Source organism: Staurois parvus, unplaced genomic scaffold (genome assembly GCF_062004578.1).
Source record: "Staurois parvus isolate SC_StPar_1 unplaced genomic scaffold, SC_StPar_1.0 ptg001769l, whole genome shotgun sequence".
NCBI lineage: Eukaryota > Metazoa > Chordata > Amphibia > Anura > Ranidae > Staurois > Staurois parvus.
Genome location: NW_028319565.1, coordinates 202,052 through 225,348, shown reverse-complemented (window position 1 = coordinate 225,348; position 23,297 = coordinate 202,052). Strand labels below are relative to the sequence as shown.

At 45.7% G+C, this 23,297-nt stretch overlaps 2 protein-coding genes across 5 annotated transcripts in view; one reads left to right on the top strand and one right to left on the bottom strand.

The window, feature by feature from the left end:
• LOC149434336 (NACHT, LRR and PYD domains-containing protein 3-like) overlaps positions 1-23,297 on the top strand; it is a 319,711-nt gene that overhangs the window by 96,226 nt on the left and 200,188 nt on the right. The window lies entirely within an intron of this gene.
• Positions 986-23,297, bottom strand: part of LOC149434338 (NACHT, LRR and PYD domains-containing protein 12-like) — a 91,469-nt gene continuing 69,157 nt past the window's right edge. For 3 of the 4 annotated variants that reach the window (XM_089663801.1, XM_089663802.1, XM_089663803.1), the window contains 7 exons: positions 23,074-23,238; positions 21,628-21,789; positions 20,175-20,339; positions 17,864-18,028; positions 15,193-15,357; positions 5,490-5,654; positions 986-2,909 (listed from right to left, as the gene is read on the bottom strand). In XM_089663801.1, coding sequence (XP_089519927.1) covers positions 2,822-2,909; positions 5,490-5,654; positions 15,193-15,357; positions 17,864-18,028; positions 20,175-20,339; positions 21,628-21,789; positions 23,074-23,238 — 1,075 coding nt within the window. In that variant the 3' untranslated portion in view covers positions 986-2,821. The remainder of the gene's footprint in view (positions 2,910-5,489; positions 5,655-15,192; positions 15,358-17,863; positions 18,029-20,174; positions 20,340-21,627; positions 21,790-23,073; positions 23,239-23,297) is intronic. The other variant, XM_089663804.1, reaches the window with a different exon arrangement.

Genomic DNA, 23,297 nt, shown 5'->3' with positions numbered 1-23,297 from the left:
GCATGTCCTGTAGCCAGCATCTCCTGTTGTACCACCCCAGATGAATCCTCTCCTCATCCAGCTGTACTGGGTGAATCCCTGGGCAGGTTCCAGTGCCTGCGATGCCACTGCAGTGTGAAACAGTCCCAGGTGAAAAGCTAATCTAGTTTCCCAGCAGAGTGCAGCTTTCCCCTCACTGGCCCAGGGATTCAAGTTTACTCACTCAGTCCTTCTCCTGTGCCGCTGGTGGGTTACTGGCTGCTACCAGGCCTTCTAGTTGGGCCGCTCCTTTCCTGTTGCATAGGTGGTCCTCTTTCTGGGGGCTGGTGAAGTCCCAAGCTTTGCTTCCTCCAAGCTCCTCTGCCTGTAGGATAGCCCTTCCCCATCTGAGCCCCCTCCCAGGCTCCTCCTCTCCAATCTCACATCTCCATCTTCCAGCCGAACTCCCCTGCTGCTGAGCAGGCTCAGTTACTCTTAAAGGATGTCCTGACCCCTTGCCATGCCTCCTGTCGGGGATTGGCCAAGATCCTCTAAGACTACAGACCAGCCACTCCCCACCTCCACCCACTGCTTCTAGATCTTCCTCCAAAGTTATAGTGCAGGGGGAAGTTTCAGAAAGCTGGTCTTCAGAGCCTCTCAGCCCTGAGCAAAAGTTGACCTCCCTCTGACTATCACCCAGGCTGCTACTCAGCCCTACTCACTAACAATTGGAGCTAGAGCTCCCCCTAGCTGACAAGGAGGGTGCTACATTAAAAAATGTGCTGCACCAAATTGTATGATACTGCAGTACTATGCGATTTTGTAGGCTGCAAAATGTACACATTTTCTAGATGCATTAACATTTATTGGCATCTGCATGTGTCCAGCAAAGGCAGCGTATTCCTCTGCGGTGTGGAAAACACACACAGAAATTTGCATTTCCTGCACTGCTGTGAACCGGCCCTAAATCAGCTTTCTTTTCCTTGGATACTTTAAATAAGATGAAATGAAAGAAAAAGTAAAGCGCTTGTACAAATATTTGCTTTATTTATGTATTATATTCAAATGAAGATAACATTCCGATCTGAAGATGTTTCTGCTTCTCTTATGACAAGTAAATCAGAACTATTACATCTAAATATATGATTAGAAATGTTTCTCATTTTTCCCTCTCTGGCAGACTAATCAAAGTGTCAAATGTCTTGTTTACTACAGTGCTGTGAATATACAGTGCCTTGAAAAAGTATTCATACCCCTTGAAATGTTCCACATGTCATGTTCCAACCAAAACCGTCGATGTGTTTTATTGGGATTTTCTGTGATAGACCGACACAAAGTAGCACATAATTGTGAAGTGGCAGGAAAGTGATAAATGATTTACAAAATGTTTTACAAATAAATATCTGAAAAGTGTGGCATGCATTTGTATTCAGACCCCTTTACTCTGATAGCCCTAACTAAAATCTAGTGGAACCAAAATCTAGTGGAACCAATCGCCTTCAGAAGCCACCTAGTTAGTAAATAGAGTTCCTCTGTGTGTCATGTGATCTCAGTATGTCCTGTGAAGCCCTCAGAGGTTTGTTAAGAGAACATTAGAGAACAAAGAGCATCATGAAGGCCAAGGAACACACCAGACAGGTCAGGGATGAAGTGGTAGTGAAGTGTAAAGCAGGGTTAGGTTATAAAAAGATATCTCAAGCTTTGACCATCTCATGGAGCACTGTTCAAGCTATCATCCGAAAATGGAAAGAGTACGGCACAACTGCAAACCTACCAAGACATGGCCGTCCACCTAAACTGACAGGCCAGCCAAGGAGAGCATTCATCAGAGAGCAGCCAAGAGGCCCATGGGAACTCTGGAGGAGCTGCAGAGATCACAGCTCAGGTGGGAGAATCGGTCCACAGGACAACTATTAGTCGTGACCTCCACAAATCTGGCCTTTATGGAAGAGTGGCAAGAAGAAAGTCATTGTTGGAAGAAAGCCATAAGAAGTCCCGTTTGCAGTTTGTGAGAAGCCATGTGGGGGACACAGCAAATATGTGGAAGAAGGGGCTCTGGTCAGAGGAGACCAAAATTCTACTTTTTGGCCTAAAAGCAAAACTAACAATATACATCACCCTGAACACACCACGTGGTGGTGGCAGCATCATGTTGTGGGGATGCTTTTCTTCAGCAGGGACATGGAAGTTGGTCAAAGTTCATGGGGAGGTGGATAGAGCCAAATACAGAGCAATATTAGGAGTCTGCAAAAGACTTGAGACGGGAACGGAGGTTTGCCTTCCAGCAGGACAACGACCCGAAACATCCGGCCAGAGCTACAATGGAATGGTTCAGATCAAAGCATCTTCATGTGTTAGAATGGCCCAGTCACAGTCCAGACCTAAATCTAATGGACAATCTGTGGCCAGACCTGAAAATTGTTGTTCCCAGATGCTCTCCATCCAACCTGACAGAGCTTGAGGGATTCTGCAAAGAAGAATGGGCAGAAATGTCCCTCTCTAGATGTGCAAAGAGACATCCCCAAAAAGACTTGCAGCTGGAATTGCAGCCAAAGGGGGTCCTACAAAGTATTGACTCCGAATACAAATGTCGCCACATTTTTCACAGATTTATTCGTGTCTCCCAAGTCACTTTATGGGGAAAATGTTCATGGCTGACTGGAGTGTCACCCCTTCATGTTCAGTAGTATTGGGAACAAAACAGTTACAAAGCCCTCCCCCATCCTTTCCTGGGTGGATTAGTTCCTCTTTGATGTTTCATTCCCCTCTTGGGTCGGGTTATTTGTATCGAAATCTTATTCTCCTCGTCATCCCAAGCAATGTCCAATTCACAGCTGTAGCAGAGGTTCTTCCGCTGGATTCGTCATGTATAAACCTTCAGTTCTGGTCGGAGGGATTCCAGCTTTTTCAGTTCCCTTTCAGCTTCATCTGACAAAGAAATGTTCCAGATCCTAGAAGAGAGGATATAAAGCAGCCATCATTAAATGGTGGACTGCGGTCCGGACACCGACCAAGTGATGCTCCTGTCCGGACCGTCAGCCCACCAGACTAAAGTGTCATATCCCCGCCGCTCAGCAGTCATTGGTTGCTGGGACCGTAGACATACCAGCAACCAATGACGTCATGTGTGCCCCCTGTGGCTCGGCATCTCTCCTGCTTTTTTTGCCCGCAGGGTACGATGTGACGTCATGCTGGCGCCTCTCCACCCTCAGCAAGGTTCTCCGCCTCTTGCAGCTCGCTACCTCTTCCGGCTCCCACTCCTTGTCTGCCCTCAAGGTAGGGTGTGTTTCTACTTCAAAAAAGAATCTCAGAGGCCCGCCGATGGGCACATTTCATGGTAAATGGCACTCTGATGGGCACACTTTGTTAAGATGCAGTAAAAGTAATTTGAATGTATTTTTTTTTTTTACTGAAAATATAGCTTTGAAAATCAGTTAACGTAATATAATGTAACAAAAATGTGTAACTACCATGTTTATATTCTACAGGTCGTCAGCTTTTGTAGGTTGTTTTGGGGTCCCCGCAGCAGGGAAGGAGTTAAATTATATCTCTATCCAAGAGCAGAACTGTGACATATTGCAGCTTACCAGTCTTTAAGGCCCCATTCACACTTAAACGTTTTGCAGCGCGAAATTTGAAACTCAAAAATGCTCAGGAGGAAAAAAAAAAATCAATATTCCTCTATGGAGATGGTTCACATCTCCACTCCAAGTCGCCTGAGGCAGAACGGCTGAAGATCAAAAAAGCTTTGAAGCTACTTTGTAGCTCAGATTGGGAAGATGTGCACGTCTTTTGGTACGTTTTTACTCCCATAGAAGAGAATAGAAACGTGTGACTGGTGCATTTTTGCGCGCTTTCACGTGGTTTTATGCGATTTTCTGCTCAAATGAAAAAATGTAAATAAAAATATATAAATAAACCCCAAAATGTGGCCTTGGTACGTAGAGAGCTTTATAGAATGGGTTTCCATGGCCTAGCAACTGCATCCAAGCCTTACATCACCAAGTGCAATGCAAAGCATCAGATGCCGTGGTGTAAAGCACGCTGCCACTGGACTCTAGAGCAGTGGAGACATGTTCTTTGGAATGACCAATCACGCTTCTCTGTCTGGCAATCCAATGGTCGTGTCTGGGTTTGGCGGTTTCCAGAAGAACAGTACTTGCCTGACTACATTGTGCCAAGTGTAAAGTTTGGTGGAGGGGGGATTATGGTGTAGGATTGTTTTTAAGGGGTTGGGCTTGGCCCCCTAGTTCCAGTGAAGGGAACTCTTAAGGAACATATTGGACAATTTCATGCTCCCAAATTTGTGGGAATAGTTTGGGGATGGCCTCTTCCTGTTCCAACATGTCTGTACACCAGTGCACAAAGCAAGGTCCACAAAGACATGGAGGAGCCATCTATTATCACAGAGTTGTTCGGCTCATTTTTAATCCTAATGATAACAGAAATCACCCGAATAGATCTGAGCAAAAGTTTCCCTCCCCTGGAATGTTCGGCCTTGGTACAGACACACAAGGGGACACACAGGTTACAATGGCAAATAAACGTTCATTTCCCACATCTGTGGCTTTTTCAATTACAATCAGTATCTGTGTATAAATAGTATAATGAGTTTGTTAGCTCTCACATGGAAGCACTGAGCGGGCTTAATACTGAGCCATGGGGATCAGAAAGAACTGTCAAAGGACCTGCGTAATAAGGTAATGGATCTTTATAAAGACGGAAAAGCATATAAAGAGATGTGGAAGGTCTTGAATATGCCAGTCAGTACTGTTCAATCACTTATTAAGGAGTGGAAAATTCAGGGAATGCCAGGCCAAGGTCAGGTAGAGCAAGTAACAGCAGCCACAACTGCCAGAATAATTATTTGGAAAACAAAAAAAAAACCCCATATAAACTTGAGTCATACAGGCTGCTGTGTAAAAAGATGGAGTGTTTTTTTTTGTAAGAAGCACAATGGGAAAATACTTGTACAAAAAAGAGCTGCATGGTCAAGTTGCCAGAAAGAAGCCTTAACTGCACCAATGCTACAAAAAACCCTGGTGAGGCGTCAAGGTGTTGTCAGGCATATTGTAACCGGGCTTTTTTGTGGCATTGGTGCAGTAAAGACTTCTTTCTGGCAACTCGACCATGCAGCTCAGTTTTTTTTCATGCATTGTCTATTGTCTATGGTCACTGTTTTAAATGCACTCATTTTTTCTGTATCCTCCCCTGTATCTGTATGATGTCATTTTTTTCTGTTTCATTGTAATTTCCTGCTATCCTTCAAGACAGGCACTGAAATGAGGAAGGAAATTTTACTCTATTTCACTATATATACCGAATTCTTCCACATTGTATAGTTTGCCGGAACGTCCTGCATACAAGAAAAATATTCATGATTGCAGTGTTTGGTGAGTTCAGTTATCTGATGGAAAAATGTCTGCAGTGATTGTCTCTGCTCTGTTCAGGCCAGGCATAGAGGTCTCAGGAAGATTTCAATGGAAACTCTCCCAGAATATGATTGTCTCAGTCAGTCCTGTTATACTCACTGTAATTCCTCTATCCTGCTTGTTGTCAGAGCCGCCATCAGATCCCTGAAATGAGGACCCTCCAGATTGTTCCCAGACAGGTTCAGTGTCCTCAGTGTCGAGTTATTTCTTATTCCAGTTGCCAGGTGGGGGCAGGAACTGTCTGTCAGGTGATTACCAACCAATCTGTAGAAGAAGAGAAGAATGTTACCAGAAGAAAATGAATCCCCCCCCCCCCCTAAGGAATGAATGGAACTATTCTCTACATGGATGGAACTCATTTCTCTTTATTGGAATCATTTATATTCGATCACTTTATAAATCTCCAGAAAATAGAATTTTATAAGACAAATGTTATAATGGAGTAGACCCCACAATATTGTCCTCCATGTGTAGAGACGGTGATATCTCCATACACAGGATGAGCACAGAATACCACTGACATGACTCGTATTGTGCTATCATCTCCTTGTGTATGGAGCATGAATGGGATCAGCAGACAGTGTGAGGCCGAAATCAGCATTGCTAGTGATTGGACGGGAGGATTGTTATCTGATATTCTATTTATCTCTGCTGATCAGAGCTCTGTACTCATAGGAAGTCATGGCGCTAGGTAACAAATGTTCAGTAATGGGGAGTGTAGCAATCGTGCACACAGAGCCAGACTCAGCCCTCCATTGTTAAGAATTCTCCATGTTGTCCCATCATTCCCTCCTCCCTCTCTGTTCATCCACAGTGACATGTGGTCGGTGTGTTGGCAGAGGTCATAGGCAGCCAAAGCACAGCAGGGAGCTCCGAGCTATAAAACCCCCAGGGAGCTGGGTGCCTGGCTGTCTAAGAAACTGTGCAATCTGGCATATCGTAAAAGTATAACCAAAGCCTTTCCCTGAGTTCAAAGACATTCCAGAGGAGTAATAAACTAGATACCACATTCAAAATCCATTTTCCTCCTATGTCTCATATCTTGAAATATGAGAGAATTACATAAAAACCAGGCATACCTTCAGATTGGTCACATTAAGACAAACAGTTTGATATGTCACACTCCTTGGCTGGAATATATAGAAAAGCAGAATATTACATCTCCTAAACCATTCAAGTGCATGTGACATGTTTCATATCTAACCATTCCGCAGATGCGTCTGCATATTAATCTACCCGCGGGTGGAATATTACATGTACCTAGGAAAAGTTATGAATCTTAATAGCAGCTATGAGAGATTCTGGTTGTAACTTAAGTCTCCACCTACACTTCCCAAAAGGAGACCATTGGTTACTACTCCAAAGAGACACCCTGCTGGGATTTGCTAGAAAAAGGCTGTTATGCTTGGAGTTGTGTGTTTGAGAGAAAGCAGAGTCTCCTGCGTTTAACATCGAAACTAGCAGTAGAGACAAGAAATCCTTTTGACTTGTGACACTTGAAGCTGCTTAAACCAAGGCGGACTGGCAAGTACTTTAACCCTCTAAATTCCTTCCTGTTATCTATTTGCTGTGCTATTGTTCTCTGTATATTTATATATTGGTTACATCTTTTTTTTCTGTAAATATTTTTATTGCACCCTTTTGACATTTTAGTAATAAATCTTACTTTCTGAAAGTGTTGAACTGTTTCTAAAGGTCTTTAATGCAACTTACGAATTCCTGCTGCTGAAGAGCGCTACTATGTGTGTTTAACCCTCTGTATAACCTGTCTGCGGTGACAGTGGTATACAGACGATTATTTCAATCATCCTAGTGTTATTGCTGATATTGACGAGTTTCCTCTTTCTCTGCAAAAAAAGGAGGTGGTGGCAGTGTGAAGGGTCAATTGCGTAATTAACCTGACCGAGTAACAATCGCACTGAGGCTGCTGGTACATCGATTTGTGGTCCAGTGAGCTGAAAAATCATTATGCAAGGTGCAGCTGGACATGGCATTGTTACACACGTGACATCGTGGTTTAGATTGGCTAGTCCTTTGGTCACAAGTTTGGTGAGAAGGGCAGGGGTCTGACTCCATGATCGTCACAGGGAGATCTTCCAGAACTGAATAGCACGCCAGATGAAAATAATTTGTTTGATGCTCTGATCACTCATTGCATTAAGATCAGATTCTCCCATGTATGAGCATCTTTAATGTCATCTATTTATACAGATACCAAACTAAATGTAGTGTTACTAAACCCCGGACCCTGCATTCATTATATCCACTCTCCCCGGACCCTGCATTCACTATATCCACTCTCCCCGGACCCTGCATTCACTATATCCGCTCTCCCCAGACCCGGCATTCACTATATCCGGTCTCCCCGGACCTTGCATTCACTATATCTGGTCTCCCACTGTACACACAACATGGAAATGTGATTTTTTTTTTTTTTTTAGTAAATATAAACTGCTAAATACCTTTTTTCATCAGCAGTATATAGCAGTCTTTTGACTTCTATCAGTGTCCAGCCGAGCACTGGTTAATGCCTGTAGGAGGAGTTTTCTTTCTGCTCTAGGAGGATGCAGAATCCCTAATCTGTCTGGACAGTGCTGATTGGCGCTGTGTTGATCACATGTACCCTCCCAAGGAAAAAAAAAAACATCTCTAGCAATACACACTAAACTGAGCATGTGCAAAATGCCTATGGTTCAGTCTGTCTTATCAGAAGATAAGAGGTGGTTACTTGAAAAAGGGGAGGAACGGAGCAGAAAGGATCAATCGGCCTTTTTACACAATGCAGAGCATTACCCCCTTAGGTTCCACATTGAGTATAACAAGCATGCTTTACTGCATCTACAGACTGATTGTACTGTTGTGGGTTTAGTAACACTTTAATGGTTACATTTTATAGTCTATAGGGTCACCATGTTACCATCTGATATTATGCTGTTTGTACAACTTTAAATCATATGAGGACCTACCCAATGTATCCAGTCAGTTTGTATCCAATTAGGCAATGGAGGTAAAGAAGATTGTAAGATCAGACTGTACTGTGTGGGGAGCTTTAAGTAAGCTACAGACTATACAATATTCTTTCCTTCCACTACGGGTGGAAAGAAAGACAATTGCTCAATCCCCCCCATCAACACACTCAGAATGGATGGGGGAATCACTCCTGCCGCACAACTGTGTTCTGCCAACAGGAAGCCTTCCCTGCCAGCAGAACACTGATCACTGTTAGCTGCTATAGACCCCCAGCAGTGATCGAATGCAAAAGTCCCAGAGGATGGTTGTACTGAATTTGATTGACGGATCATCTTCAGTACAACCAGCCTGCCCATAGATGGGTCAGATCTTGGCTGGTCCTTACTAAACCTGTCGATATTTGATCCAATTATGGCCAGCTGTAGAAAAACCAAAGTTACACTTACGGTAACGCCTTTTCCAGTAGTCTTTCAGGACAGCACCTTGAGAGACCTCGGTTCCTCCCCACCTGAGGAAACCCCTCCACCCTAAATAAAAATACTGTCACTCCCCTCCGATCTCAGTTCTTGGAATAGTACCTCTGGTCACCTGGGGAGACATAATATGAGACACCAAAAAATACCATAAGACATCTCTCATAATAATACAACAGAGGATGGGTAACCGGTGCTGTCCTGAAAGACTACTGGAAAAGGCGTTACCGTAAGTGTAACTTTGATTTTCCCCTTTCGTGTTTCAGGATAGCACCTTGAGAGGATAAGCAAGTATTCACCCCTAGGGCGGGCCCACTGCTTGTAGCACCTTACATTTTGAAGGCCTGCTCTTGCACCGAGACCAGGTCAAGTCTGTAATGCCTAACAAACGTCCCATAACTGGACCAAGTTGTGGCCCTACAGATCTGTCCTGGGGAGGCCCCTGCCTGTTCCGCTTGTGTGGCTGCCATGGCCTGCGTAGAATGAGCCCTGATTCCCTCTGGGACCTCTAGACCCTTGGCTCGATATGCCTGCTCTATTGCTAGCTCAGCCATCTAGCTACTGTGCGCCTGGAGGCTTTTTGCCCTTTCCTGGCCCCCGCAAAAGAAATAAAAAATGAATCTGTACTGCAAAATTCCTTAGTCCTATTTAGGTAAAGGAGTACAGCCCTTCTTACATCTAACGAGTGAAATTTTTCTTCTCTTTCACCCGAGCGATTAGAGTAAAACGAAGGTAAAACAATATCTTGTCCTCTATGAAAATCTAAAGCCACTTTGGGAACAAAGGATGGATCAGTCCTGAATACCACCCTATCCAAAAAAATTTGCAAAATATGGCACCCTTCTCACTGGTGATTGCCACCAAAAATACCGTTTTAAACATGAGGGCCCTAAGGGAGCAGGAACCTAGGGGCTCAAACGGTGGCTCCATTAACATCTTAAGTACTTTTGCCAAGTCCCATTTTGGAAAAGGTCTACTACCAGCCAGTCTCTGTCTTGTCAGAGCCCTAAAGAACCTAATGACCAATGCCTCCTTTGCTAGCGGGGATTCCAGAAACACACTTAAAGCCGATATCTGGCCCCTAAGTGTGCTGATTGCTAGCCCCTTATCGGCCCCCGCCTGTAAGAATTCTAGCACCGACACCAGTCTATGGGTATCTGCTGAGGCCCTGGAGCACCATCCATTAAAACACCTCCCAGACCTTCCTATAGATGGCTTGGGTTTCCTTCTTCCTACTAGCTAAGAGTGTGGACACCACCCTGGCTGAGAAACCTTTTGCTAGCAGGAGCTGTTCCTCAGAAACCACGCTGTTAGTTTCCATCTCTCCACACTGGGACATAGGACCGGGCCCTGCAAAAGCAGGTCCTTCCATAGAGGTAACACCCAGGGTGGTCGAATAGCTAAGGTCCTCAACGTTCAGAAACATGCTCGACGGGACCAGTACGGAGCTATCAGGATCAGAGAGGTTCTCTCCGATCTGAACTTCCTCAACACTGCTGACAGTAAGGCAACCGGGTGAAAAGCGTAACACGGGGAAATCCCACTTTTGCCCTAATGCATCCACCGCCCAAGCCCCGTCCCACCGGTTTAGCGAGAAGAACCTCGGAACTTTGCTGTTCTGACTTGATGCAAAGAGGTCTATGTCTGGGGTTCCCCATTTCCCAACAATGGATTGGTAAACCTCCCTATTTAGAACCAACTCTGATTCTCTCAATCGCTGTCTGCTTAGGAAATCGGCCACCCGATTTAGTTCCCCTTTTAGGTGGACGATGAGGCGAGATTCACCTCTGCCCAAGACAAAAGCATTGCTGTCAGACCCCAGAGGGACCTGCTTTTTGTCCCTCCTTGCCTGTTCACATAGGCCACCACTGTCGCATTGTCCGAAAGGACGCGGACATGATGGCTCCCAATCAAATCCTGGAAGGAACGAAGTGCTTCCCAAACAGCCCTTAGCTCCTTCCAGTTTGAGGATTCCTTTCTTTCTTCTTGAGACCACTCGCCCTGTACTACTGATTCCCCTAGGAGCTCCCCCCATCTCTGGGCACTGGCGTCTGTTGTGACCACCGGGAAACTCCATAGCAGCCCCTGAGTTACGTTGGATGTCTTCCTCCACCACCACAGGGATCTCTTCACTTTGGAGGGAATCCGCACCCGGGAATCTAATGACTGCAGTTGCCGGTCCCAAACACCCAAAATGAATAGTTGTAGGGGACCTAGATGCAACCCCGCCCATTGTACCGCTGGGATGGACGAGGTTAACAGCCCTAACACCGACATAGCCTGCCTCAATGATATTCCACGGCTTTCTAGTAGCCGCCTGATCCCCCCGTCTAATTTGGTGAGCTTCTCCGGGGTTAGCATGGTCCTTTGACAGGCAGAGTCCAGTATATACCCTAGATAAGTCATCCTTTGGGATGGGACCAGACTGGACTTGTCCAGGTTCAGCAGCCATCCCAAACTCTCCAGATGGCTCCTCACCATCGCTATGTCCAGAGCCAGCTGATCCGCCGAGCTTGCAAATAAGAGCAGATCGTCCAAATAGGCTACAACTGAAATTCCCTTCAGCTGAAGAGGAACCAGTGCCTCGGACATAACTTTGGTGAAGATCCTTGGCGAGGAGGAGAGCCCGAAGGGCAAGGCCCGGAACTGTAGGTGACACGTCCCTGCTGGACTCTGAACCATTAGCCTAAGAGACTTCTGAAATGCCTCCGCGATGGGTACATGCAGATAGGTATCCTTCAAATCGATTGAGGCCAGGAAGGCCCCTGGCGGAAGGAAGGCTCTGACTGTGAAGATCGAGTCCATCTGAAATTTTTTGTATCGGAGAGCCTCGTTCAGGGGTTTCAAATTGAGGATCAATCTGTACGCCCTGAAGATTTCTGAAGCACGAACACGTGCGAGTAGAAATCCTCCTCCCTCTCTGCCTTGCTGACTCTTATTACAACTTTTTTTCTCCTCTAACTCCTGAAGAGAGACTAGTAAGGCTGAAACCCTTTGTGGGCACCTGGGCAGGCTTGTAATCAATAATCTTCACGGCGGTGGCCTCAAGAACTCCAGGCGGTATCCCCTTCTCACGATATCCAGTACGAAGGGGCTGGAGACCTCTGCTTCCCACCGTGGGTGGAAGACTGCCAATCTTCCCCCCACTGGGGGAATCGAGTCACCGCAGCTTCTGGGGCTGTTCAGGACGAAATATCGCTCCACCCTTGCCCCTGCCTCTCTGACCCCATGTCCTCCTCTGGCCTTCTGACCTAGGGGCCTGTCTCCTTGGGGGACAAAACCCTTCACCATAGCTCCTGTATTTTCCGTTTCAGGGGAAAGGACATCTTTCTGTCCGACGTGCGGTCTAACCCCGGTCCGAACAGGAGATCACCTGAAAAGGGGATACCACATAACTTTACCTTAGACGTGACATCCCCCTGCCATGTTTTAAGCCACAGGGCCCTACGGGCTTAGTTGGTAAGGGCCGCCGACCTTGCTGACAACCTCACCAACTCTGCTAAAGCATCTGCAATATACCCCACCCCCTTGTAATAACGTCTCAAACGACGCTAGGATCCTATCCTTAGGGGAATCGGCAACTATATGCGCCTGTAATTGTGTGAGCCAGTACTCCATATTCCTGGCTACAACTGTGGTGACCGTGGCAGGCTTTAAATTGGACAGGGTTGAATCCCACGATTTCTTAAGAAGGGATTCCGCTCTCCTATCCATCAGATCTGGCAAAACTCCCATGTCCTCAAAGGCCAAATCCATCTTTCTGGTGATCTGGGAAAATGCCGCATCCAGCTTGGGATTTTTGTTCCACAAGGCGGACGAGTCCTCATCGAAAGGAAACCTACGCATGAGGGACTTGGGGAAAAAAAGGGCTTCCTCTCGGGATCCTGCCACTCCTTTCTTATCGTGTCCAACAACACTTCGTGCACGTGAAAAACTCTCCGCTTCTGTTCCTCCATGCCCTGGTACATCTGATCATGTAGAGACAGGGTTTTTTTTATCTTCTTCAATGTCAAGCGTGGCATAAATTGCCCCCAACAAATCATCTACCTCCTCCAGGGACAATTTGTATCCAGAAGGGTCTCTAGGATCATCTGAGGGGCCCTCCCCTTCTGAATCCTCCTCGGACTGGGAATCTAAGGATGGCTCACCTTCTCCAGGCTCCTGGTCCTCCCTAGCCCGACTAGTTGATGGCGTTCCTGAAGAAGCCACATGACAGTGGTGAAACGCGTGGAGCTCATTGACGTCATTTCCGGGTGGAGCTCGGTGACGCACTTCCGGTTTTCGGCAAACGCGATTTCCTATTATACCCATAGGATATGGGGGAACTGCTTGTATACTTCTAAGAACATGTGAGTTTTCCATCTGTTTTTCTTTATAATAAAACTACATATTGCGCTATGGAGATCTCTCTTTGTGCTTAAATCTTCCATGGTCCATGAACATATGGCTGAGGCATCGTATATATTGAGATTTTGAATCGTGGGGCAAGTTATATCCTGGTGTCGTTTTTGGAACATCATTTAAATAAATGATTTGTGACCTCTAGGGGTCGAATGTTGGAGGTGAGGAGGCACTCTGGATATTTAGGATTGATTCACTGGAGTGACACTTTGCTCTGAGCACTATTTGAATGAAGAAGCACTTATATATTTTTTCACAGAAGAGTGATAGCATGTTTTTTTGCACATTATTATACTATATGTATATTGATTGTTAATTAAACACTTGGCACTTTTTAAGATTATTCACTGTGATTTTTATTTCTATTATATTTATTAAGACACTATTTATGTACTTAAGAACTTGGTCACTTTCTATTTTGTTGTGTGTGCAGATGTATAACCAGTTTTAGCCACTTGGGGGCAGACTGGTCTTATATGAATTTTTATATAATTTTAACACATATATTATTTAAGCACTAGTCACTTTTACATATGTGTATAATATTTTGATGTTTGTATATAGCACTATTATAGCAGAGCGCTTCATCAAATATTTGATATTTATTTTGTGTGTTCCATGGTATAGGGTGTAGATGATAGTAGCTAGCTATATTTAGGGAGTCTGGAGCGCAGGAGGATATTTTTATTTGTCTAGTTGATGGAGTTACTCCACCACCGGGATCTCTTTGCTGGGGAGGACGGGGCGCCGCCTGGGGTATGGCTAAACTCTCGATTCTTGAAGGAGTCAAAGGTGTTGGTTAATTCTCTTACTGATTTAAACAAATCGCCCTGAACCGGACTCTCTTCCTTCCCTAACCCCTCTATACAGGGCCCACATTGCACTTCTTCCATGACTCTTTGAGGATCGCCTTACAAGAAGGGCATTTCCGCGTAGGCTCCTGGTGTTTGAGTTTCTCACGGGCTTTACCCTGAACAGACAAGAAGGAGAGAGAGCCAGGAAACCTATCACCCCAAGACCAAGCTACCTGACCCCCCATCCTCCCCTCCCTGGCAGGAAATAAGGGCCAGACCCTGTAAGACTGCCCCCCCTGCCCAAGACCCTCTGACCACAAAGAGGGCCGAGAATACCCCTGGAGCTAGGGGCCCAAAGGTAGGGAAGGACTCCACTGAGTCACCTACCTGAGTCTGGCTGGTGCTGGCCTCACCTGGTCCCGGTGCCTCTGCTCCGGACATCTGACAGGAGGGTGGTTGCCTCTTCTGCGGAATCGCCTGTCCCCACAGGCCATTGTACTGCACCACACCGCCATCTTTCCGCCGTCCACGGTGTATAGGGCCACGACCGGAAGCGGAAGCCGCGACCCCTGGGAGAAGCCCCGCCCCTCCACTGTAAATGACGTCTCCCATCATCCGGCCCGGCGTGCTCCACAAGCCGGCACGTATGGGAGGAGCAGGACTCCTCCCCAATCCTCTCCAGATTTCACCGAGGACGCCCCAGCTCCCGCAGCTCTCCAGATGGGGGCGGCTGACAGGCGAGTGCCGCATTCCTCTGTCCCCCAGAGAGCGAGCCCTGCCACCGCAGCCTTCCTTGGGGGATAGCAGCCGGCTCTCCGGCCTTCACCCCAAGCTGCTTTTTCCAACCTGTCTCCACTACAGGTTCCGGACCCCAGGCATCACTGTCCCCTGACAACACCTGGAGAGGCCTCCAAAAGATGTCTCCCCTCCGGAGGAAACACCTAAAACTGAGGTCGGAGGGGAGTGACAGTATTTTTACTTAGGGTGGAGGTGTTTCCTCAGGTGGGGAGGAGCCGAGGTCTCTCAAGGTGCTGTCCTGAATGATGAAACGGGAAAGTCTAATTTATTGCTGATAACGGAGTTAGAGAAGATCCGAAGATTTAGACAATTGAATGTTAATCTGTCCCAGAATATGATTGTCTCAGTCAGTCCTGTTATACTCACTGTAATTCCTCTATCCGGCTTGTTATCAGGGCCGCCGTCAGATCCCTGAAATTAGGACCCTCCAGATTGTTCACAGACAGGCCCAGTGTCCTCAGTGTCGGGTTATTTCTTATTCCAGATGCCAGGTGGGGGCAGGAACTGTCTGTTAGGTCATTATCATCCAATCTGTAGAAGAAGAGAAGAAAGAACGTTACCAGAAGAAAATTAATCCCCCCCCAAGAATGAATGGAACTATTCTCTACAGGGATGGAACTCATTTCTCTTTATTGGAATCATTTATATTTGATCACTTTATAAATCTCCAGGAAATAGAATTTTATAAGACAAATGTTATAATGGAGTAGACCCCCCAATATTGTCCTCCATGTGTAGAGACGGTGATATCTCCATACACAGGATGAGCACAGAATACCACTGACATGACTCGTATTGTGCTATCATCTCCTTGTGTATGGAGCATGAATGGGATCAGCAGTGTGAGGCCAGAATCAGCATTGCTAGTGATTGGACGGGAGGATTGTTATCTGATATTCTATTTATCTCTGCTGATCAGAGCTCTGTACTCATAGGAAGTCATGGCGCTAAGTAACAAATGTTCAGTAAGGGGGAGATCTTCCGAAACTGAATAGCACGCCAGATGAAAAGAATTTGTTTGATGTTCAATCACTCATTGCATTAAGATCAGATTCTCCCATGTATGAGCATCTTTAATGTCATCTATTTATACAGATACCAAACTAAATGTAGTGTTACTAAACCCCGGACCTTGCATTCACTATATCCGCTCTAACCGGACCCTGCATTCACTATATCCGCTCTATCCGGACCCTGCATTCACTTAATCCGCTCTCCCTGGACCCCGCATTCACTATATCCGCTCTCCCCAAACCCTGCATTTATCATATCTGGTATCCATGGACCCCGCACTCACTATATCTGCTCTCCCCGTACCTTGCATTCACTATATCCGCTCTCCCCGGACACTGCATTCACTATATCTGCTCTCCCCGGACCCCGCATTCACTATATCCGCTCTCCCCGGACACTGCATTCACTATATCTGCTCTCCCCGGACCCTGCATTCACTATATCCGCTCTCCCCGGACCCCGCATTCACTACATCTGCTCTCCCCGGACTCCGCATTCACTACATCCGCTCTCCCCGGACCCCGCATTCACTACATCCGCACTCCCCGGACCCTGCATTCACTACATCTGCTCTCCCCGGACCCCGCATTCACTGCATCTGCTCTTCCCGGACTCCGCATTCACTACATCTGCTCTCCCCGGACTCCGCATTCACTACATCTGCTCTCCCCGGACTCCGCATTCACTACATCCGCTCTCCCCGGACCCCGCATTCACTACATCCGCTCTCCCTGGACCCCGCATTCACTATATCTGCTTTACCCGGACCCGGCATTCACAATATCCGCTCTCCCCGGACCCTACATTCAGTATATCCTATCTCCCTGGACCCTGCATGAACTATATCTGGTCTCCCCAGACCCTGCATTCACTATATACGCTCTCCCCGGACTTCGCATTCACTATATCCGGTCTCCCACGGTACACACAACATGGAAATGCAATTATTTTAGTAAATATAAACTGCTAAATAGCTTTTCTCATCAGCAGTATATAGCAGTCTTTTGACTTCTATCAGTGTCCAGCAGACCGCTGGTTAAAGCTTGTAGGAGGAGTTTTCTTTCTGCTCTAGGAGGATGCAGAACCCCTGATCTCTGTCTGGACAGTGCTGATTGGCCCTGTGCTTATCACATGTACCCTCCCAAGGAAATAAAACACTCTCTAGCAATACACACTAAACTGAGCATGAGCAAAATGCCTACGGTTCAGTCTGTCTTATCAGAAGATAAGAGGTGGTTGCTTGAAAAAAAAGGAGGAACAGAGCAGAAAGGATCAATCGGCCTTTTTACACAATGCAGAGCATTACCCCCTTAGGTTCCACATTGAGTATAACAAGCATGCTTTACTGCATCTACAGACTGATTGTACTGTGGGGGGTTTAGTAACACTTTAATGGTTACATTTTATAGTCTATAGGGTCACCATGTTACCATCTGATATTATGCTGTTTGTACAACTTTAAATCATATGAGGACCTACCCAATGTATCCAGTCAGTTTGTATCCAATTAGGCAATGGAGGTAAAGAGGATTGTAAGATCAGACTGTACTGTGTGTGGGGAGCTTTAAGTAAGCTACAGACTATACAATATTCTTTCCTTCCACTACGGGTGGAAAGAAAGACAATTGCTCAATCCCCCCATCAACACAGTCAGAATGGATGGGGGAATCACTCCTGCCGCACAACTGTGTTCTGCCAACAGGAAGCCTTCCCTGCCAGCAGAACACTGATCACTGTTAGCTGCTATAGACCTCCGGCAGTGATCGAATGCAAAAAGTCCCAGAGGATGGTTGTACTGAATGTGATTGACGGATCAACTTCAGTACAACCAGCCTGCCCATAGATGGGTCAGATCTCGGCTGGTCCTTACTAAACCTGTCGATATTTGATCCACTTATGGCCAGATGTAGAAAAAGTCTAATTTATTGCTGATAACAGAGTTAGAGAAGATCCGAAGATTTAGACAATTGAATGTTAATCTGTCCCAGAATATGATTGTCTCAGTCAGTCCTGTTATACTCACTGTAATCCCTCGATCTGGCTTGTTGTCAGAGCCGCCATCAGATCCCTGAAATGAGGACCCCCCAGCTTGTTCCCAGACAGGTTCAGTGTCCTCAGTGTCGGGTTATTTCTTATTCCAGATGCCAGGTGGGGGCAGGAACTGTCTGTCAGGTGATTATTGCACAATCTGTAGAAGAAGAGAAGAATGTTACCAGAAGAAAATAAATCCCCCCCCCCAGGAATGAATGGAACTATTCTCTACATGGATGGAACTCATTTCTCTTTATTGGAATCATTTATATTCGATCACTTTATAAATCTCCAGGAAATAGAATTTTATAAGACAAATGTTATAATGGAGTAGACCCCCCAATATTGTCCTCCATGTGTAGAGACGGTGATATCTCCATACACAGGATGAGCACAGAATACCACTGACATGACTCGTATTGTGCTATCATCTCCTTGTGTATGGAGCATGAATGGGATCAGCAGACAGTGTGAGGCCGGAATCAGCATTGCTAGTGATTGGACGGGAGGATTGTATCTGATATTCTATTTATCTCTGCTGATCAGAGCTCTGTACTCATAGGAAGTCATGGCGCTAGGTAAAAAATGTTCAGTAATGGGGAGATCTTCCGGAACTGAATAGCACGCCAGATGAAAAGAATTTGTTTGATGCTCTGACCACTCATTGCATTAAGATCAGATTCTCCCATGTATGAGCATCTTTAATGTCATCTATTTATACAGATACCAAACTAAATGTAGTGTTACTAAACCCCGGACCCTGCATTCACTATATCCGCTCTCCCCGAACCCCGCATTCACTCTATCCGCTCTCCCCGGACCCCGCATTCACTATATCCGCTCTCCCCGGACCCCGCATTCACTATATCCGCTCTCCCCGGACCCCGCATTCACTATATCCGCTCTCCCCGGACCCCGCATTCACTATATCCGCTCTCCCCGGACCCCGCATTCACTATATCCGCTCTCCCCGGAGCCCGCATTCACTATATCCGCTCTCCCCGGACCCCGCATTCACTATATCCGCTCTCCCCGGACCCCGCATTCACTATATCCGCTCTCCCCGGACCCCGCATTCACTATATCCGCTCTTCCCGGACCCTGAATTCACTATATGCACTCTCTCCGGACCTCGCTTTTACTATATACGCTCTCCCAGGACCTCGCTTTTACTATATACGCTCTCCCAGGACCTCGCTTTCACTATATGCGCTCTCCCCGGACCCTACATTCACTATATCCGCTCTCCGCGGACCCCGTATTCATTATTTCCGCTTTCCCCGAACACTGCATTCACTATATCCTCTCTCCCAGGATCCCGCATTCACTATATCCAGTCTCCCCGGACCCTTTATTCACTATATCCGCTCTCCCTGGACCCTAAATTCACTTTATCCGCTCTCACAGAACCCTGCATTCACTATATCTACTCTCCCCGGACCCCGCATTCATTATATCAGCTCTCCCCGGACCTCGCATTCACTATATCAGGTCTCCCCGGACCCTGCATTCACTATATCCACTCTCCCCGGACCCTAAATTCACTATATCTGCTCTCCCCGGTCCCTTCATTCACTATATCCGCTCTACCCGGACCCTGCATTCACTATATCTGGTCTCCCATAGTACACACAACATGGAAATGCAAATATTTCGGTGAATATAAACTGCTAAATGCCTTTTCTCATCAGCAGTATATAGCAGTATTTTGATTTCTATCAGTGTCCAGCAGAGCACTGGTTAAAGCTTGTAGGAGGAGTTATCTTTCTGCTCTAGGAGGATGCAGAACCCTTGATTTCTGTCTGGACAGTGCTGATTGGCCCTGTGCTGATCACATGCACCTTCCCAAGGGAAAAAAAAAAAACCTCTCTAGCAATACACACTAAACTGAGCATGTGCAAATTGCCTACAGTTCAGTCTGTCTTATCAGAAGATAAGAGGTGGTCTTTTGAAAAAGGGGAAGAACAGAGCAGAAAGGATCAATCAGACTTTTTACACAATGCAGAGGATTAACCCCTTAGGTCCCACAGTGAGTATCACAATCATGCTTTACTGAATCTACAGACTGATTGTATTGTTGTGGGTTGCTATAAGCTACAGACTATACAATATTCTTTCCTTAGATGGGTCAGATCTCGGCTGGACCTTACTAAACCTGTCGATATTTGTTCCACTTATGGCCAGATGTAGAAAAAGTCTAATTTATTGCTGATAACAGAGTTAGAGAAGATCCGAAGATTTAGACAATTGAATGTTAATCTGTCCCAGAATATGATTGTCTCAGTCAGTCCTGTTATACTCACTGTAATTCCTCTATCCGGCTTGTTGTCAGAGCCGCCATCAGATCCCTGAAATGAGGACCCTCCAGATTGTTCCCAGACAGGTTCAGTGTCCTCAGTGTCGGGTTATTTCTTATTCCAGATGCCAGGTGGGGGCAGTAACTGTCTGTCAGGTGATTATCGGACAATCTGTAGAAGAGAAGAATGTTACCAGAAGGAAATGAATCCCCCCCCCAGGAATGAATGGAACTATTCTCTACATGGATGGAGCTCATTTCTCTTTATTGGAATCATTTATATTCGATCACTTTATAAATCTACAGGAATTAGAAATTTATAAGACTGTTATAATGGAGTAGACCCCCCAATATTGTCCTCCATGTGTAGAGACGGTGATATCTCCATACACAGGATGAGCACAGAATACCACTGACATGACTCGTATTGTGCTATCATCTCCTTGTGTATGGAGCATGAATGGGATCAGCAGACAGTGTGAGACCGGAATCAGCATTGCTAGTGATTGGACGGGAGGACTGTATCTGATATTCTATTTATCTTTGCTGATCAGAGCTCTGTACTCATAGGACGTCATGGCGCTAGGTAACAAATGTTCAGTAATGGGGAGATCTTCCGGAACTGAATAGCAGTTGGCCACGCCAGAAGAAAAATATTTGTATGAGACTGTGATCACTTGCATTAGGATCAGATTCCCATGTACTGTATATGAATATCTATAATGTCATCTATATATATGGAATGCAGGATATCTGGCAAGCGCTGAGTATTAGGAGCTGCTAGCACAAAATGGGGCAAAAGTAAGAAAAATCCCTCAAGAACTAGTATAAGTGGAAGTGCAGAGCTAAATATTAAATTCTGTCATAAAGTGTTATGGTGAAAAATGTGAACACCTGATGTTATTAGACCATGTGACAAAATCTGAATGTATTGCACATGTAACCATTCAAATATTTAACAAAATAAAATGTTCGTGGTACTGCAAGTCTCAGCAATACCAATGTGATAAACATAATTGTGCTCATCATCCAGTGAAGGAATCTGTGGTACTACAAGGTTCAGCAATACCAGGCGAGATATTGAAAAGGTGCTCATAATGCAATGTGGGAATCCACCACCTCTTATGGATACGCACTCACCAGAACACTACTGGTATAGGAGCATTTGTGCTGATTCCATAGAAGATCTCTGAGAGCCATATATGCAGACCGGACTTCTCCAGAAAACAGACTTTAGAAAATCGACAAGGGCATCCCCCTAGGGGGAAATACTCACCACAGGAGCCCAAGGTTCAGCATATAGTGTAGTGTTTATTAAACGCTTAAAATACAATCCATGTGGATAAAACCGTTAATTTGTGTATAAAACATATACCAAGATGGCCGCTGCTCCGAGCGCCGGCCGCGGTGGCGTGACAACAACGCGTAAGGCTCCACCAGAACTGTCCTGTTATACTCACTGTAATTCCTCTATCTTGCTTGTCAGAGACGACATCAGATCCCAGAAATGAGGACCCTCCAGATTGTTCCCAGACAGGTCCAGTGTCCTCAGTGTCGGGTTATTTCTTATTCCAGATGCCAGGTGGGGGCAGGAACTGTCTGTCAGGTGATTATCATCCAATCTGTAGAAGAAGAGAAGAATGTTACCAGAAGGAAATGAATCCCCCCCCCCCCCCCCCCAGGAATGAATGGAACTATTCTCTACATGGATGGAACTCATTTCTCTTTATTGGAATCATTTATATTCGATCACTTTATAAATCTCCAGGAAATGGAATTTTATAAGACAAATGTTATAATGGAATAGACCCCCCAATATTGTCCTCCATGTGTAGAGACGGTGATATCTCCATACACAGGATGAGCACAGAATACCACTGACATGACTCGTATTGTGCTATCATCTCCTTGTGTATGGAGCATGAATGGGATCAGCAGACAGTGTGAGGCCTGAATCAGCATTGCTAGTGATTGGACGGGAGGATTGTATCTGATATTCTATTTATCTCTGCTGATCAGAGCTCTGTACTCATAGGAAGTCATGGGGGGATCCCCTGACACTGAATAGTAGATGTGCAGTAATGGGGGATCCCCTGACACTGAATAGTAGATGTGTAGTAATGGGGGGATCCCTAACACTGAATAGTAGATGTGTAGTAATGGGGGATCCACTGACACTGAATAGTAGATGTGTAGTAATGGGGGACTCCTGACACTGAATAGTAGATGTGTAGTAATGGGGGATCCCCTGACACTGAATAGTAGATGTGTAGTAATGGGGGATCCCCTGACACTGAACAGTAGATGTGTAGTATTAGGGGATCCCCTGACACTGAATAGTAGATGTGTAGTAATGGGGAATCCCCTGACACTGAATAGTAGATGTGTAGTAATGGGGGTTCCCCTGACACTGAATAGTAGCTGTGTAGTAATGGGGGATCCCCTGACACTGAATAGTAGATGTGTAGTAATGGGGGATCCCCTGACACTGAATAGTAGCTGCGTAGTAATGGGGTATCCCCTGACACTGAATAGTAGGTGTGTAGTAATGGGGGATCCCCTGACACTGAATAGTGGATGGTTGTGTCAGACAAAACAGCTCTGTATGAGGCTTTGGCTGATTACTGTATTAGGATTAGATTCCTGTACGTATGACCGCATATAATCTTATATATTTTAATAAATACCAGACTAAATGTAATTTGTAAATGTATAACGGTTTTACAAAAAAACTTTTTTACAGCTCATAACAGAGTTAAATAAGATTTTAAGATTTAGACAACAGTCACGTATTGACTGCTTAGGGATTCCAAAAATTAGATCAATTATGTTTACAATATCAGAATTGTTTTACAGTTGGAACTGTCCCAGAATATGATTGTCTCAGTCAGTCCTGTTATACTCACTGCAATCTATCTATCCGGCTTGTTGTCAGAGCCGCCATCAGATCCCTGAAATGAGGACCCTCCAGATTGTTCCCAGACAGGTCCAGTGTCCTCAGTGTCGGGTTTTTTCTTATTCCAGATGCCAGGTGGGTGCAGGAACTGTCTGTTAGGTGATTAGAGGACAATCTGTAGAAGAAGAGAAGAATGTCACCAGAAGAAAATAAATCCCCCCCCCCAGGAATGAA